Here is a 14,608-nt window from a genome sequence, read left to right on the forward strand (position 1 = left end):
AGTCGCGGCTCCTGGGTAGAAATAAGGTAGGGACACTGGTAGAAAAAGAGGCTTCCGTCCAGCCCCATTAGTCGCGAAACTGTAGGAACCGCGACTAATGAAGCCTTTAGTTGCGGTTCGGCAGACGAACCGCGACCAAAGGCTTGGGCCAGGGCGCTCGGTGGCCAGCTGGTGCACGTGAGGTGCCCAAAGGCCTTTAGTCGCGGTTGGCCTGGCCAACCGCGACTAAAGCTCCTCCCCTATATATACCAGTTCAGCGCACTCACTTAGCCATTTGGTGCCACTTCTCTTCACAAGGGGGTGTAGGTTTGCTTTTGGTTCCTCTTATGCACACAAGGTGTTTGATGAAATGCCCAACAGTGTGAAACAAACATGATATGAAGTGTTGGAGCCACACTTGAGGTTCCTCCTCGATCGCGGTTAGCAACTTGAACCTTTCATGCATGTGTGTCATTGATAAAATATGCATGTGTGTTGTTCATTGTTTAATTTCTATTGTTTATAGCTAGTTACTTTAACAAATGCATGATGGTTAATTATATATTTTATATTATAATAATGCAGATGAATCGGCAATGGATGTACGGTAACCGACTCTCCCGCGAGTTCACTACGGGTTTGAAAGATTTCCTCGTAGTGGCTAATGCGAACAAGCAGAAGGGTTTTGTTATCTGTCCATGTGTTGACTGTAAGAATCAGAAGGGTTACTCTTCCTCAAGAGAAGTTCACCTGCACCTGCTTCAGCACGGTTTCATGCCAAGCTATAATTGTTGGACCAAGCATGGAGAAAGAGGGGTTATAATGGAAGAAGATGAAGAAGGGGATGATTTCATCGATGAAAGCTATCTTGCTCATTTCGGTGATACTTTCATGGAGGATGCTGAAGGTGAAGGGGAAGGTGAAGGGGAAGGTGAAGGTGAAGAAGAGGCACGTGATGAGACCGTTGATGATCTTGGTCGGACCATTGCTGATGCACGGAGATGCTGCGAAACTGAAAAGGAGAGGGAGAATTTGGATCGCATGTTAGAGGATCACAGAAAGTCGTTGTACCCCGGATGCGATGATGGTCTGAAAAAGCTGGGCTGCACACTGGATTTGCTGAAATGGAAGGCACAGGCAGGTGTAGCTGACTCGGCATTTGAAAACTTGCTGAAAATGTTGAAGAATATGTTTCCAAAGAATAACGAGTTGCCCGCCAGTATGTACGAAGCAAAGAAGGTTGTCTGCCCTCTAGGTTTAGAGGTTCTGAAGATACATGCATGCATCAACGACTGCATCCTCTACCGCGGTGAATACGAGAATTTGAATGAATGCCCGGTATGCACTGCATTGCGTTATAAGATCAGAGGCGATGACCCTGGTGACGATGTTGAGGGCGAGAAACCCAGGAAGAGGGTTCCCGCCAAGGTGATGTGGTATGCTCCTATAATACCATGGTTGAAACGTCTGTTCAGGAACAAAGAGCATGCCAAGTTGTTGCGATGGCACAAAGAGGACCGTAAGTCGGACGGGGAGTTGAGACACACCGCAGATGGAACGCAATGGAGAAAGATCGACAGAGAGTTCAAAGATTTTGCAGCTGACGCAAGGAACATAAGATTTGGTCTAAGTACAGATGGCATGAATCCTTTTGGCGAGCAGAGCTCCAGCCATAGCACCTGGCCCGTGACTCTATGCATCTACAACCTTCCTCCTTGGTTGTGCATGAAGCGGAAGTTCATTATGATGCCAGTGCTCATCCAAGGTCCGAAGCAACCCGGCAACGACATCGATGTGTACCTAAGGCCATTAGTTGATGAACTTTTACAGCTGTGGGGCAGACCTGGTGTCCGTGTGTGGGATGACCACAAAAAAGAGGAATTTAACCTACGAACGTTGCTTTTCGTAACCATCAACGATTGGCCTGCTCTTAGTAACCTTTCGGGACTGTCAAATAAGGGATACAATGCATGCACGCACTGCTTACATGAGACTGAAAGTGTACATTTACCAAATTGTAAGAAGAACGTGTACCTTGGGCATCGTCGATTTCTTCCGAAAATTCATCCAGTAAGAAAGAAAGGCAAGCATTACAACGGCAAGGCAGATCACCGGCCGAAGCCTGCGGAACGCACTGGTGCTGAGGTATTTGATATGGTCAAGGATTTGAAAGTCATCTTTGGAAAGGGTCCTGGCGGACAATCAGTTCCGAAGGGAGCTGACGGGCACGCAGCCATGTGGAAGAAGAAATCTATATTCTGGGAGCTAGAATATTGGAAAGTCCTAGAAGTCCGCTCTGCAATCGACGTGGTGCACGTTACGAAGAATATTTGCGTGAACCTCCTAAGCTTCTTGGGCGTTTATGGGAAGACAAATGATACAAAGGAAGCACGGCAGGACCAGCAACGTTTGAAAGACCCTGATGACCGGCATCCGGAATGGTTTCAAGGTCGTGCCAGCTACGCTCTGACCAAAGAAGAGAAGGTCATCTTTTTTGAATGCCTGAGCAGTATGAAGGTCCCGTCTGGATTCTCGTCCAATATAAAGGGAATAATAAACATGGCGGAGAAAAAGTTCCAAAACCTGAAGTCTCACGACTGCCACGTGATTATGACGCAATTGCTTCCGATTGCTTTGAGGGGGCTCCTGCCGGAAAATGTTCGAGTAGCCATTGTGAAGCTATGTGCATTCCTCAATGCAATCTCTCAGAAGGTAATCAATCCAGAAGATCTACCACGGTTACAGAACGATGTGATCCAATGTCTTGTCAGTTTCGAGTTGGTGTTCCCGCCATCCTACTTCAATATTATGACGCACCTCTTGGTTCACCTAGTCGAAGAGATTTTCATTCTCGGTCCTGTATTTCTACACAATATGTTCCCCTTCGAGAGGTTCATGAGAGTATTAAAGAAATATGTTCGTAACCGTGCTAGGCCAGAAGGAAGCATCGCCAAGGGCTATGGAAATGAGGAGGTAATTGAGTTTTGTGTTGACTTTGTTCCTGACCTTAAGCCGATTGGTCTTCCTCGATCGCGGCACGAGGGGAGACTAAGTGGAAAAGGCACGATCGGAAGGAAATCAACGACATGTATGGACGGCCATTCTCTGACTGAAGCACACCACACTGTACTGACCAATTCCAGCTTGGTGGCTCCGTACTTTGAGAAACACAAGAATATTTTACGCTCGGACAACCCGGGGAAGCCTGAATCCTGGATTAGGAAGGCCCACATGGAGACTTTCGGCAGTTGGTTGAGAAAACATTTAATGAATGACAATGATGTTGTAGATCAGCTGTACATGTTGGCCAAGACACCATCTTCGACTATAACGACTTTCCAAGGGTATGAGATAAATGGGAATACATTTTACATGATCGCCCAAGATAAAAAGAGCACCAACCAAAACAGTGGTGTCCGCTTTGATGCAGCAACCGAGAATGGGCAAAAGGTCACATATTATGGTTACATAGAGGAGATATGGGAACTTGACTATGGACCCTCCTTTAAGGTCCCTTTGTTCCGGTGCAAATGGTTCAAGCTAACAGGAGGTGGGGTAAAGGTGGACCAGCAATACGGAATGACAATGGTGGATTTCAACAATCTTGGTTACCTTGACGAACCATTCGTCCTAGCGAAAGATGTCGCTCAGGTTTTCTATGTGAAGGACATGAGTAGCAAACCGAGGAAACGGAAAGATAAGAAAACGATCAGTACATCATGCGATGATCCAAAGCGCCACATTGTTCTTTCAGGGAAAAGAAACATCGTGGGAGTGGAGGACAAGACAGACATGTCAGAAGATTATAATATGTTTGCTGAAATTCCGCCCTTCAAAGTGAACACCGACCCAAGCATTAAGTTAAATGATGAGGATGCTCCATGGATACGGCACAATCGTAAGCAAGCAGGGACACAAGGAAAGAAATGATGTGTAATAATTTATTGTACCAAACTTTGTTGAATGGATCATGTGAATTATATTACCCGTGATGTGTTTGGTGTCCATTTTCGAATGATTCGAGATACCACTGATGATACATGAAATTTGGAGTGATTTAGTCATACTCCTACCTAGGCGTATAAAATTTTGAATTGAATTAGTTTTATTTTTCTGAATTTTTTGATATATTATTTGTATTTTTAACATTTTGAATTGAACTAGTTTTATTTTTCTTAATTTTTTGATATATTATTTGTATTTTTAGAATTTTGAATTGAATTAGTTTTATTTTTCTGAATTTTTTGATATAATATTTGTGTTTTTAACATATTGAATTGAATTAGTTTTATTTTTCTGAATTTTTTGATATATTATTTGTGTTTTTAACATATTGAATTGAATTAGTTTTATTTTTCTGAATTTTTTGATATATTATTTGTATTTTTAACATTTTGAATTGAATTAGTTTTATTTTTCTTAATTTTTTGATATATTATTTGTATTTTTAGAATTTTGAATTGAATTAGTTTTATTTTTCTGAATTTTTTGATATATTATTTGTATTTTTTAACATATTGAATTGAATTAGTTTTATTTTTCTGAATTTTTCGATATATTATTTGTATTTTTAACATTTTGAAAAAGAAAAAGTATTTTAAGAATACCTTTAGTCACGGTTGGCCTGCCCAACCGCGACTAAAGGTCGTTGCGCGCGGGAACAAAAACCCGCCAAAAAAGCCCTTTAGTCGCGGGTCTCCTCCACAACCGCGACTAAAGGTTACCCTTTAGTCGCGGGTCGCCTCCCCAACCGCGACTAAAGGTACCCTTTAGTCGCGGGTCGCCTCCCCAACCGCGACTAAAGGGGGGGGGCTATAAATACAAGGGCACGTCGCCTCCATTTCTCGTCTTCTCCGATTCTCTGCCGCGCCGAAGGCCTGCCGCCGTCGCCCTCGCCCTCGACGCCTCCCGCCGTCGCCCTCGCCCTCGACGCCGCCCGCCGTCGCCCTCGCCCTCGACGCCGCCCGCCGTCGCCCGCCGCCCCCTCTCGCCCACGTACGGCGCCAGCGGCCGGGTGCGGGAGGCTGTGCGGTAGCAGCAGCAACGCAGCGGCAACAGCAAGCAGAGCCGGACGGTAGGGCGCGCATCCGACGTGGCGATCGAGCGCGTGCAGGGGAGTGGTGAACGTGAGGGACGAGGATAGAGCAGGGACGCATGCTCACATGCGATGCAGGGAACTGGCAGCGGTGCGGGGAGGCCTGCGGCGCCATGGCTCTCCTACGAGCAGAGGACGGCACGGGGTTAGGGTTCCAGGGGTGGGGGATAAGCAGGGGCGAGGTGGGCCAGCCAGGGTGGGCTGTCCGGTTGGGTGGGATGGGCCGAGGCCCATGGGGAGCCGGGGGGGGTTCTTTTGTTTTGTCTTTACTTTTTATTTTAGTAATTTTGCTTTAGTGTTTTATCTTTATGCCCATTTATTTTTGTTTTACAAAATTCATACAAAAGCACCTAATTTAATGTGACTAGTTTTACCACTGCCACAAAAGGTTTCATGCCTAATTAAAAAAGTTTAAGATTTTATAAATTATAAAATGCATTTAATTTATTGTTTAAGGCACGGTTTTATTCACCAAAGCGCATTTAAATACTTTACAAATGTGGTTTTCAACGTGACAATTATCAAGGGATTATTTGCCACGCTTTGAACATTTTAGTTTTTATGTTTGAAATTTTTAATTTTTTAACTTGATTTTGAATTTTTAAATTCGAACGGGACTTGAATCATCACGAGATTAACCACAGTAATCGTGGTGATGTGGTACCATTAGCAGAGGTTAATGTATCCGGGCGTCACACTCAAGTTCTCTAGCCCTTTCGCCACCGCCACCGCCACCGCCCCCCTTCTTCACTTAATTAATTTGTTTTTACTACATGTTTTCAGGACTGACATAATGGCGGACGATAGAGCTGACCCGATTATGGACAACTATGATCCGGACGGTGAAGCACATATGTTCGGCATCATAAACGGCGATATTCTATATGTGCCGACCGGACAAGAAGAAGATGATATCTCTTCTTATCTGAACCTTGACGGTGAAGATGAAGGGCGCCGTCAGCAAGATGATGCCGAACAAACATCGATAAACGACGATCTTCAAATGGAAGTAGCAACCACCTCCGGCGCCGAGGTATATATATATACATTGAGCCTCTGGTGATACAAACTAACTGATTTGAATAAATATGTGTGGACTAACGCGCGCGACTCTCTTTCTTATTTTAGCCCTCGGCCGGATCGTCGAAACAATCGAGTACGTCGTCAAAGCGTGGCGCAACCAAGACGATGAAACAAGGAGAAACATGCACCATCGAGGTTGTCGACAGTGCAACCGGCAGGCCGCTGGAGCCCCGCAAGAATGCCACCAAGTTTGTCAACCAATGCGGAGCCATTGTTAGAGACAACGTCTCGATCACCGTCCAGGAGTGGAATAAGCCAAAGAAGGCACGAATTGCTGGTTTCACTTTTGTCGATAAGAGAACAAAAAAAGATTGCTTCAAAAAGCTTATGGAACATTTCGTTCTACCTCCGGAATACAACAAATTCGATGAGGAGGGTAACAAGATTGAGGAAAACAAGGAGAGGAGGAGGCTAGTCAAACAGTTCGCTCTTCATAAGATGGCCGACGCATTCCGGAAATTCAAGCAAAATCTAGCCCATGACTTTGTCAAGCAGAAGAAGACTCCGGATTTCAAAGGACAATATGAGAAACTGAAACATGATTGGCCAGAATTTGTGAAGCAAAAGAAATCGGAGCAGTTCATTCAAATATCGAAAAAAAATAAGGAAAATGCGGCTAAGAAGGAGTACAATCATATTATGGGGCCAGGAGGGTATCGCCTTTGGGAGCCTAGGTGGGAGAAGATGGAGAACGAGCTGAGGGCGCGAGGAATCCGTCCAGGTACGGAGGGATGGGACCCAAGGGCCAAAAGCTGGTGGTACGGGCATGGGGGAACGCTGAACCCGGAGACAGGGGACTGTGTTTACCGGGGCAAAATAATTAAACCCACCCAAGCCCTTATTGACGCAATGAGGGATGCTCAAGAGGGGAAGATCAAGTTCAACAGAGAGAACGACGCGCTGACAAAAGCCCTCGGGAATCCTGAACACGGAGGACGTGTACGAGGCATGGGGCACATTCCGTGGAAAATAGGGTTCCCCCAGAACGATGACCCGTACGGTTACAGAAGCCGGAAGAGAAGGATGGATTGGGAAGCAGATGTTGTGGCGCGGTTGGCATCGGAAATGGATGTGATGAAGAAAACCGTGAGTGTACTAGTAGCCGAACGAGATGTAGCTCGGGCGCAGCATGAAGATCATCCAGCGGATCTCAGAAGCCAGCAGCGGAGAAGCAGTGTGGCTTCCACGGAGGCCCCACCGGCTGGTGCAGATGCACCGACGATCGAAATTACTGCACCGGAGCCTCTGGTGGTCGAAATTACTGCACCGGAGCCTCTGGTGATCGAAATTACTGCACCGGAGCCTCCTCGCTACCCCGTGGACGATATAAAGGAGATGAAAGAATGTCATCTGTATTATCCTATCGGGAACATGTCCGTGAAGGTAGCCATCGGCAGTGCTTTACCATGTTTACCTGGAGCACTCCACCACAACACCCCCATTCAAGATGGCTATGCTCGTGTCACGGTGGAGGACATAGTCCAAGGGTTTGAGGACCTGGAGATTGACATTGCTACACCTGAAGGGGAGAAAAGACTTGGAGATGTCAAGCGCCATTTCATTCTATGGCAAAAGAAGTTTATCAAGTTTCCAGGCGAGGCGCCAAGGACAACAAGTCCACCCCCCTACGGTGGTGGCGGTTCACCTACACCTCCGTCACGTCAGCCGACGCCCCCCAGTCCACAACGTCCGGCGGGTGATCAGACGCCGCCCCCCAGTCCTCGTCCGACGGGTGATCAGACGCCGCCCCCCAATCCACCTCCAGCAAAGAAGCAGAAGCAGTCCTGGATTATTAACCCGGACCCTTATGTACCTAAGACCACAAAGGTACCAGAGCCATCATTGAAGCCTCTCCCCACAAGGCCTTGGGAACGTAGTGCCGAGGAAACTGCCGCGGCCGCGGCTGCTGATCATGAGAAATGGAAGGCGGACTGCAAGAAGAAAAGAGAGCCCGAGCCCAAGCCAGTATTTTCTGATGAGCAAAAGAAGTGGGCTAAGTCATTTTTGAGCACACCGTCCCAAGCCGCGAAGAATCTGCCTGACGACTATGCACGTGAACTTCGTAGGCAGGCACTCATGTTGAAGGAGAAGAAAGAGCGGGCGGAGAACCAGGAGAACAAAGCCTTGGAGGAGGCCGAGAAAACGGAATTAGAAAGTAAAAAAAGCGGGAAACGAGTTGCCCAGCTCGGGGAACAAAGTAAACAATCGATTGCCCCGCTTATAGTGAAAGCCGCCGGTCCGGATGACCCCGATATCATAGCAGCTGCGGCAGAACATGGATTGACTGTAACGAGTGCCAGAGAACAAGCGGCCAACTTAGGTATTACTCTTCGTGAACTGTTAGGCCTTGATGAGGCGCCAGTGAAGGAGGTAGTAATTACATATGGGGCCTCTCGTCGAGCCTGCGTAGGAACAGGATCTACCTCCACAAATGAAAGGTCTGCTGAAATGGTACAAGGGTTACATAAAAAATAAAAATGCCAAAGAATATATTTATGCGGAAGTTAGATATGAGCATCACTTCAAACATTACTATATACAAATTCATCTGAGTGAATTGTTCCAGCTTTTCAATCTGCGCGAGCTCGACAAATCTATCATCAGTTGCTACGTTCTGTAAGTGATTTATTTCTACCCCATCTCGTTCATATTGCCTGCACTATATATATGTCCTAACTATATTGTTGTGTCCGCTATTATACATGCAGAATGAAGATTAAGGAATGCAGAGTAAGGAACATCCATGATGTTGGGTTCATTGACCCACACATCGTTAATGGATATGTGTTGGAGCATCACCCCGCCGACATGGAGGCAGACCTGTGGCAGTTTCTTACAAAGCAGGAACTCAAAAGTGATATTCTATTTCCTTACCATTTTGGGTGAGTGTTTCTGTCTTGAGCACATTCTCTTTTGTTTACTCCATGCATGGTATGTGGCCGGCTAATCGATGAGTTATGCATGAGGTACTGTGCATGTATCGTGTCTGCAGGTTCCACTGGATTCTGCTAGTAATTAAAGTTGACACCTCAGAATGTCTCGTCCACGACTCTCTGAATAAGGATCCAAAGCTTTGGGTCGACATGAGAAGAATGCTGCAGAAGTAATTATTTTCATTCATTTGCGCTCTATATCGATCGGCCTATTTCGTTCATTTCCTAATATCAAGTAACTAATAACTCTCTTGTTCATTTAATTTTCTTTGCCTCGTAGGGTTTGGAGACGGTTCGTAGATACAAAGGTCGGTGAATTCAAAAAAGAGCTAGAATTCAAAAGGGCAAAGGCTAAGAATGGTGAGGATATTCAGCCAGCGGGGACCAATCTATGTGCATACTATGTCTGTGAGATGATCCGGAGATACACCTCTGAGCGGGTTCCGAGTGATACCAATGCTCAGAGGAATAACCTCCGGATGATGCTTAGTCCAGAAGCTCGCTTCCGACCACTTCAAGAGGAACTAGCTGGATGGTTCAAGAGGGAAGTCCTCCATCCTAAAGGAGAACACCATTACGAGGACGTAGAACTTTATATGCATTAAATTATGTATGGAAACTTGTTCAAAATTGTATATGGTCATCCGATGATATTGAATATATATTGTATATTCCTCTTGAATTCTTTTTGGTTCTAATTTCAAATTTGTTTGAAATTGTACATTCATATGCATGTATGTAGTACCGTAGAATATGTGAAACTCCTTCAAAATTAAAATAAAGCACAAAAGAAATAAAACAATACAAATTAAACAGAAAACAGGTTTAAGGGGGGGGGGCTAAAACCCTAAACCTGCGGCGGCCTTTAGTCGCGGTTGGCCAGAAGAACCGCGACTAAAGGTCCTCCGCCCCGACGGCCACCTGGCGCCCACGTGGACGGGCCTTTAGTCGCGGTTCTTAAGCAACCGCGACTAAAGGGTGGGGCCTTTAGTCGCGCCCGTTCGGTCGCGGTTGCGCAACCGCGACTAATGGCAGTTGCGAACCGCGACCAAAGGCCCTTTTTCCACCAGTGGGAGATGAGGGAGAGAACAAGGGAGAAAGGAGGGGCAGGGCAGCGACAGGAGGTCGAATGAGACGGCAGCGCGGTGCAGAGTGCAGTCGCGGCGGTTGGGCCACGGGCATCATGGGGACGGAGGCGAGCGGCTCCGCCATGGACTTCTATACATCGGAGGTCTCGCTGCATCAAAACTCGGAGGCGGCGGCGACGCGAGGACGTCCAGCTGTGGTAGCGACCGCGAGGCTCCCTGCGTGCTCCCTGCCAAGGAAAAGAAAGAACTGAGAGGAAGAAGCAGAAAGCATGGATCTGGATATGGTTGGCCTAATGAGGGACGGACGTGGACACCCAAAGCGGGCTGCAGTAGACACAAGACACGGGTAGGATTATATTAGCTATATTTGGTAGGATCCGATATTTTTTTTTTGCTAAATAACTCAAGAGGATACGCTCCTTTGTCATCAAATCATTTGATTCTCGCAGTGCATCCATTTGATTGTTTCTCTGAATCTACATACACATGCCGGGTTTGGTTTTAATTTTTCTTCTTCTTGAAGAAAGATTTGCATCTGTTTGTGGTTTTGACTCACTATAAATAGGTCAGGACACACGCGGCGAAAACACATATGCGTGAACGCCCAATGAAGTAAATACATAAATTATCTTCGGGCGCTGCTGATTCCAGTTTACACGAGTGCATAATAAATCATCAGCGCAAAACATAGGCATTTACATGTCATGGCCACAAAGTCTAATAAAGTTGTTCTTTCAGATCAGGAAGAAGATGTCATGCTTGATGTCCCTGGAGAAGTTGTTTTCTTGAGAGAAGTCCCTGAAGATGATTATGTTGAAGGTGGTACGAAGGAACGAGACAACCACTTATTTTGACCCAAATGTTGATGCTATGAAGAAACAAGAGCAATTGCATCCAGAAAAAATTATTTTGAAAGTGTTGCATATACGACATTTTTATTTTGTGAAGTCAGTGCAATGGTTAATCTATCTATGTGGTATGCTTTGTCAATAGGTATAGACAGAATGATCTACAATGTCATACTGAAGTCAGACGAAAAACATGGTGAATCAATGCTCTTACTTTAATATTATTTTTCTGCTTTCTAAATTACTTCAAGGAAAAATATGATACTCTAGCATGCAAACAACACATATATTCTCATGCTTATGTCCGGGTGTAATTAGATTTATTTATATGTAGCTACATATGCTCTATTTATGATGCAAATTTTATATTCGTTATTTAATCAACAACAACTTCATATAGTATACAAAAACTCTCATGTACGCAAGCAATTTGGATGGCAATCTCGAGTCATGGATGCCAAGGAACAAAGAGGGAAAAAAAAGATAGGGATCCGTATTTACGAATGACCAATGAAGAACAACAGAAAAAACTGATGCTAAATGACCAGTGAAGAACAACTGAAAAAACTGAAAAAGCATCATGAAGCCTATCAACCAATAAAAGAATAAAAGATTCAACCCAAGAACAAGGGAAGAAGAAATATGCAAACATGGAGCCAACACAGAAGATAAAAAAAGTGCGCATGAGAAAGGCAGAAATACACAAATATGCAATCACAACAAAAGAAAGCTAGAATAGAGCAAATTAAAAATATCCGTGAGTTGGAGCGCAACACATCAAACAAAGATTCAATTACGATGGAGAATCCTTGATGGTAGCACACACACAACATTCTTAGACGCCAGCCGAAGTATACGACATTTTTTATTGTGTGATATTAGTAACTCAACATAAGTGTTGCGTGTATGATTTTTTGATTGTCAACGTGATGATTAATTTGCAGGTGAGATATGCATTGTCACTATATATGGACGGTATAATCTACAATGTGGTATTGAAATCAGACAAAAAACATCATGTGCGCTCTTACTTTAAAAATTCTTTGAATTAGTAACTGAACTCTTGGAGAATGTGTTTCAAAGTTGAGAAAAAATGCACTCAGACCAAAGTCCTTCATGCACCTATCCCTTTCCTAATAATAAAGCACGGATTGGCTTCATGGATTCACCGTCACAATACGCTTCTTCCCGTGAATTTACGCTTTCAGTTTTTTTTATCTATATTATTTTTTACATTCAAGGTGGTACTATTTTACCTGCGTATACTATTATCTATCTATACGTACGTGAGGGTTGCGATCTTTTTCTCGCACATTGCTCCGTCGGGCCTCGACTGGCTGCATCCTGGGCTGCGTCCGTGGCCCAGAAGAAGGCCGACAAAAGCCAACGGTGCGTTAAAAAAGATTTTGATGGGTATAAGACTCGAACCTGGGTTGGGAGGAAAGCGCATGCATTTCAGAAACCAACTGAGCTAGCCAACATTATTGAGCAAAAACAAACTTCTATATCTTTTTACCTTCTGTTCGTCTGTTCTCCGCTGAGTTTGCCCGTCCGTTTCTTCGTCCGTCTACCAGATTTCGTTGCCCGCGAAGCCTCTGTCACCCACGAATCAGAATACAAATACAAATCTCAGTTCAAAAAAAAGAATACAGATACAACTCAATTCGAGATCCTATTCTTGCTCGGACGGTTGTCATCGGGAACCTTCTCCCCCTCATATAATTGTTGTCCCCTGGACATTCCACGATTAAGTTAGACCATCGATTCGATGATGATGATCTTGAGTGCTTCACATAATCGATCGCAAGTCAGGTCCCCCACATCTGACCAATCAGAGGAGCGAGGCCGGCGAGGAAGGAAGGGCAATGCAGTGTTCTTGGCTTGCCGCATCAAGGAGGCGCCGGGCTACTTCTGCGATGTCATCGTGCTTGCCTATGCCTCGCTCCACTGGTACAACAAGGTGCTCGCAACGAAGACCGTCTCGCTCAAGTTCGACTGGGCCAATGGCTACTACCGCCTCGAAAGCAATCGAAGGAGAAGTAGGGGTTTGACCTTGAGGCTGGTCGATGATACATGCCGCCACATGTTGGCGAATGGGCCAATGGCAGCACCGACCGCAAAGGGGGGCCATGGGGATGGCGCCTCCTTCTCTCCAGCCTCCATAGCAGCGGCGCCTGCAGTCCTGCACTAACCCTCGCATATCGCGGGAAACTGAGCAGCAGCTGGCCACTGAAGTTGTCAAGGTCGCAGGCTCGTGGAGACTACGCCCCACCAGGTCGTCTTGGCCGCTTTGGAAAGAAGAAGAGGCTCGACAACGTGGTCGAAGGGGAGGGAGATGTGGCTGGAGACCGAATAAGGTAGATGAGAGCTGATCCATGGCTGTTGAAGGAGTTGGTCATGGCGGCGTCGACGGCGACGCAAGTGTGGTGAGTTTCACTGGTCATCAAGTCTAGAAGCTTCCCTGCAAGTCGGGACTCGGGACATGTGTGGTTTTTGTCCGTCGCTAATTTTTGAATCCACCTTCAGTTCAAGATTAGCCATGGAAGTCGAGACATGTTGGATCCTAAGAGACTCACCGGAACATATCTATACAAAGTCCTTCTAGCTGACTAAATCCGGCCATATATCATACTATACCTGAACATGATCATGCAGTGATTAATAATCCAACAAAGAATCTTATATCAGGGAGCTCGTTCACAAGAGAAGCTTGAAAACATCAAACGAGCCCTTGAGAGATGAGATGTGCAGACCAAATTACCTAATTTTGAGGTAGACCATGGGGCACAGGTATGTTATGGGGATCGACTACAGTGTTTGTAAATCTCAGTTATCATTCCTACATTTATTTTCCTTTTTTTTACTGACATACTTTGTCTTAATTTGAAGTTGTACATGCACAATATGGTATATCACCCAACACTTTGCATGGATTTCTAACTTTCTTTGAAACAGGAGACATCAGGCAATCAATTCTTTTGTCTGTTTTTGCTAATGAACATGTTCGCTACTCCTAGCCTAATATTGACAGGTCTAATATTTTGGTAGGCAAAGTCAGCAGATGACAACACATATGTCAATGGATGAGGAATTTTCGTTACTTGATAATCTATCCAGATTTGCATACCCATCTGATACTAATGGTTGAAACACATTTTTTTGGTATGTTATATTCATAGTATCATAACTTTTTTTATAGTTATAGTTTAATGCCATTTCTTGTTCTTTGATAAATGGAGATTGTCGTTATCTTGTATTTTGCTTCTTTGCTTTATGATGTTTTAGTTCAAGAATGCACATGGGTAACCTATCTAAGGACAATGGCACACTGTGAAGAAAGGGCTCAGAGATATGCAACTGAATCAATTGATGGATTTAGTTGCCATCATACTTTGTGCCTATTTGGGTTATTCTGCAAAAGAGATTCTACACACAACCTAACATTTTTTTGCGAGAATAAAGACATGACAAATTTGGGTTGTCCTTTGTAAAAATAATAATTAAGTTTGATGTCAATTTAAATGTGTTGTGTTTTTTAGGAGCAGGGTGCGGCATACTTTTATTTTCCGTTACAACGCATAG

The 14,608-nt window shown here is 44.9% G+C and overlaps 1 protein-coding gene across 1 annotated transcript; it reads left to right on the top strand.

Moving 5' to 3' along the window:
• Nucleotides 1-564: 564 nt before the first annotated feature.
• On the top strand, nt 565-2,400 carry LOC119302728 (the record flags this gene model as incomplete). Its single annotated transcript, XM_037579774.1, has 2 exons — nt 565-1,598; nt 2,001-2,400. Coding segments are annotated over exons 1-2 (1,434 nt in total), but the record flags the coding sequence as incomplete, so codon positions are not given.
• Nucleotides 2,401-14,608: the final 12,208 nt, after the last annotated feature.

The sequence above is a fragment of the Triticum dicoccoides genome, chromosome 5A (genome assembly GCF_002162155.2).
Source record: "Triticum dicoccoides isolate Atlit2015 ecotype Zavitan chromosome 5A, WEW_v2.0, whole genome shotgun sequence".
NCBI classification, from domain to species: domain Eukaryota; kingdom Viridiplantae; phylum Streptophyta; class Magnoliopsida; order Poales; family Poaceae; genus Triticum; species Triticum dicoccoides.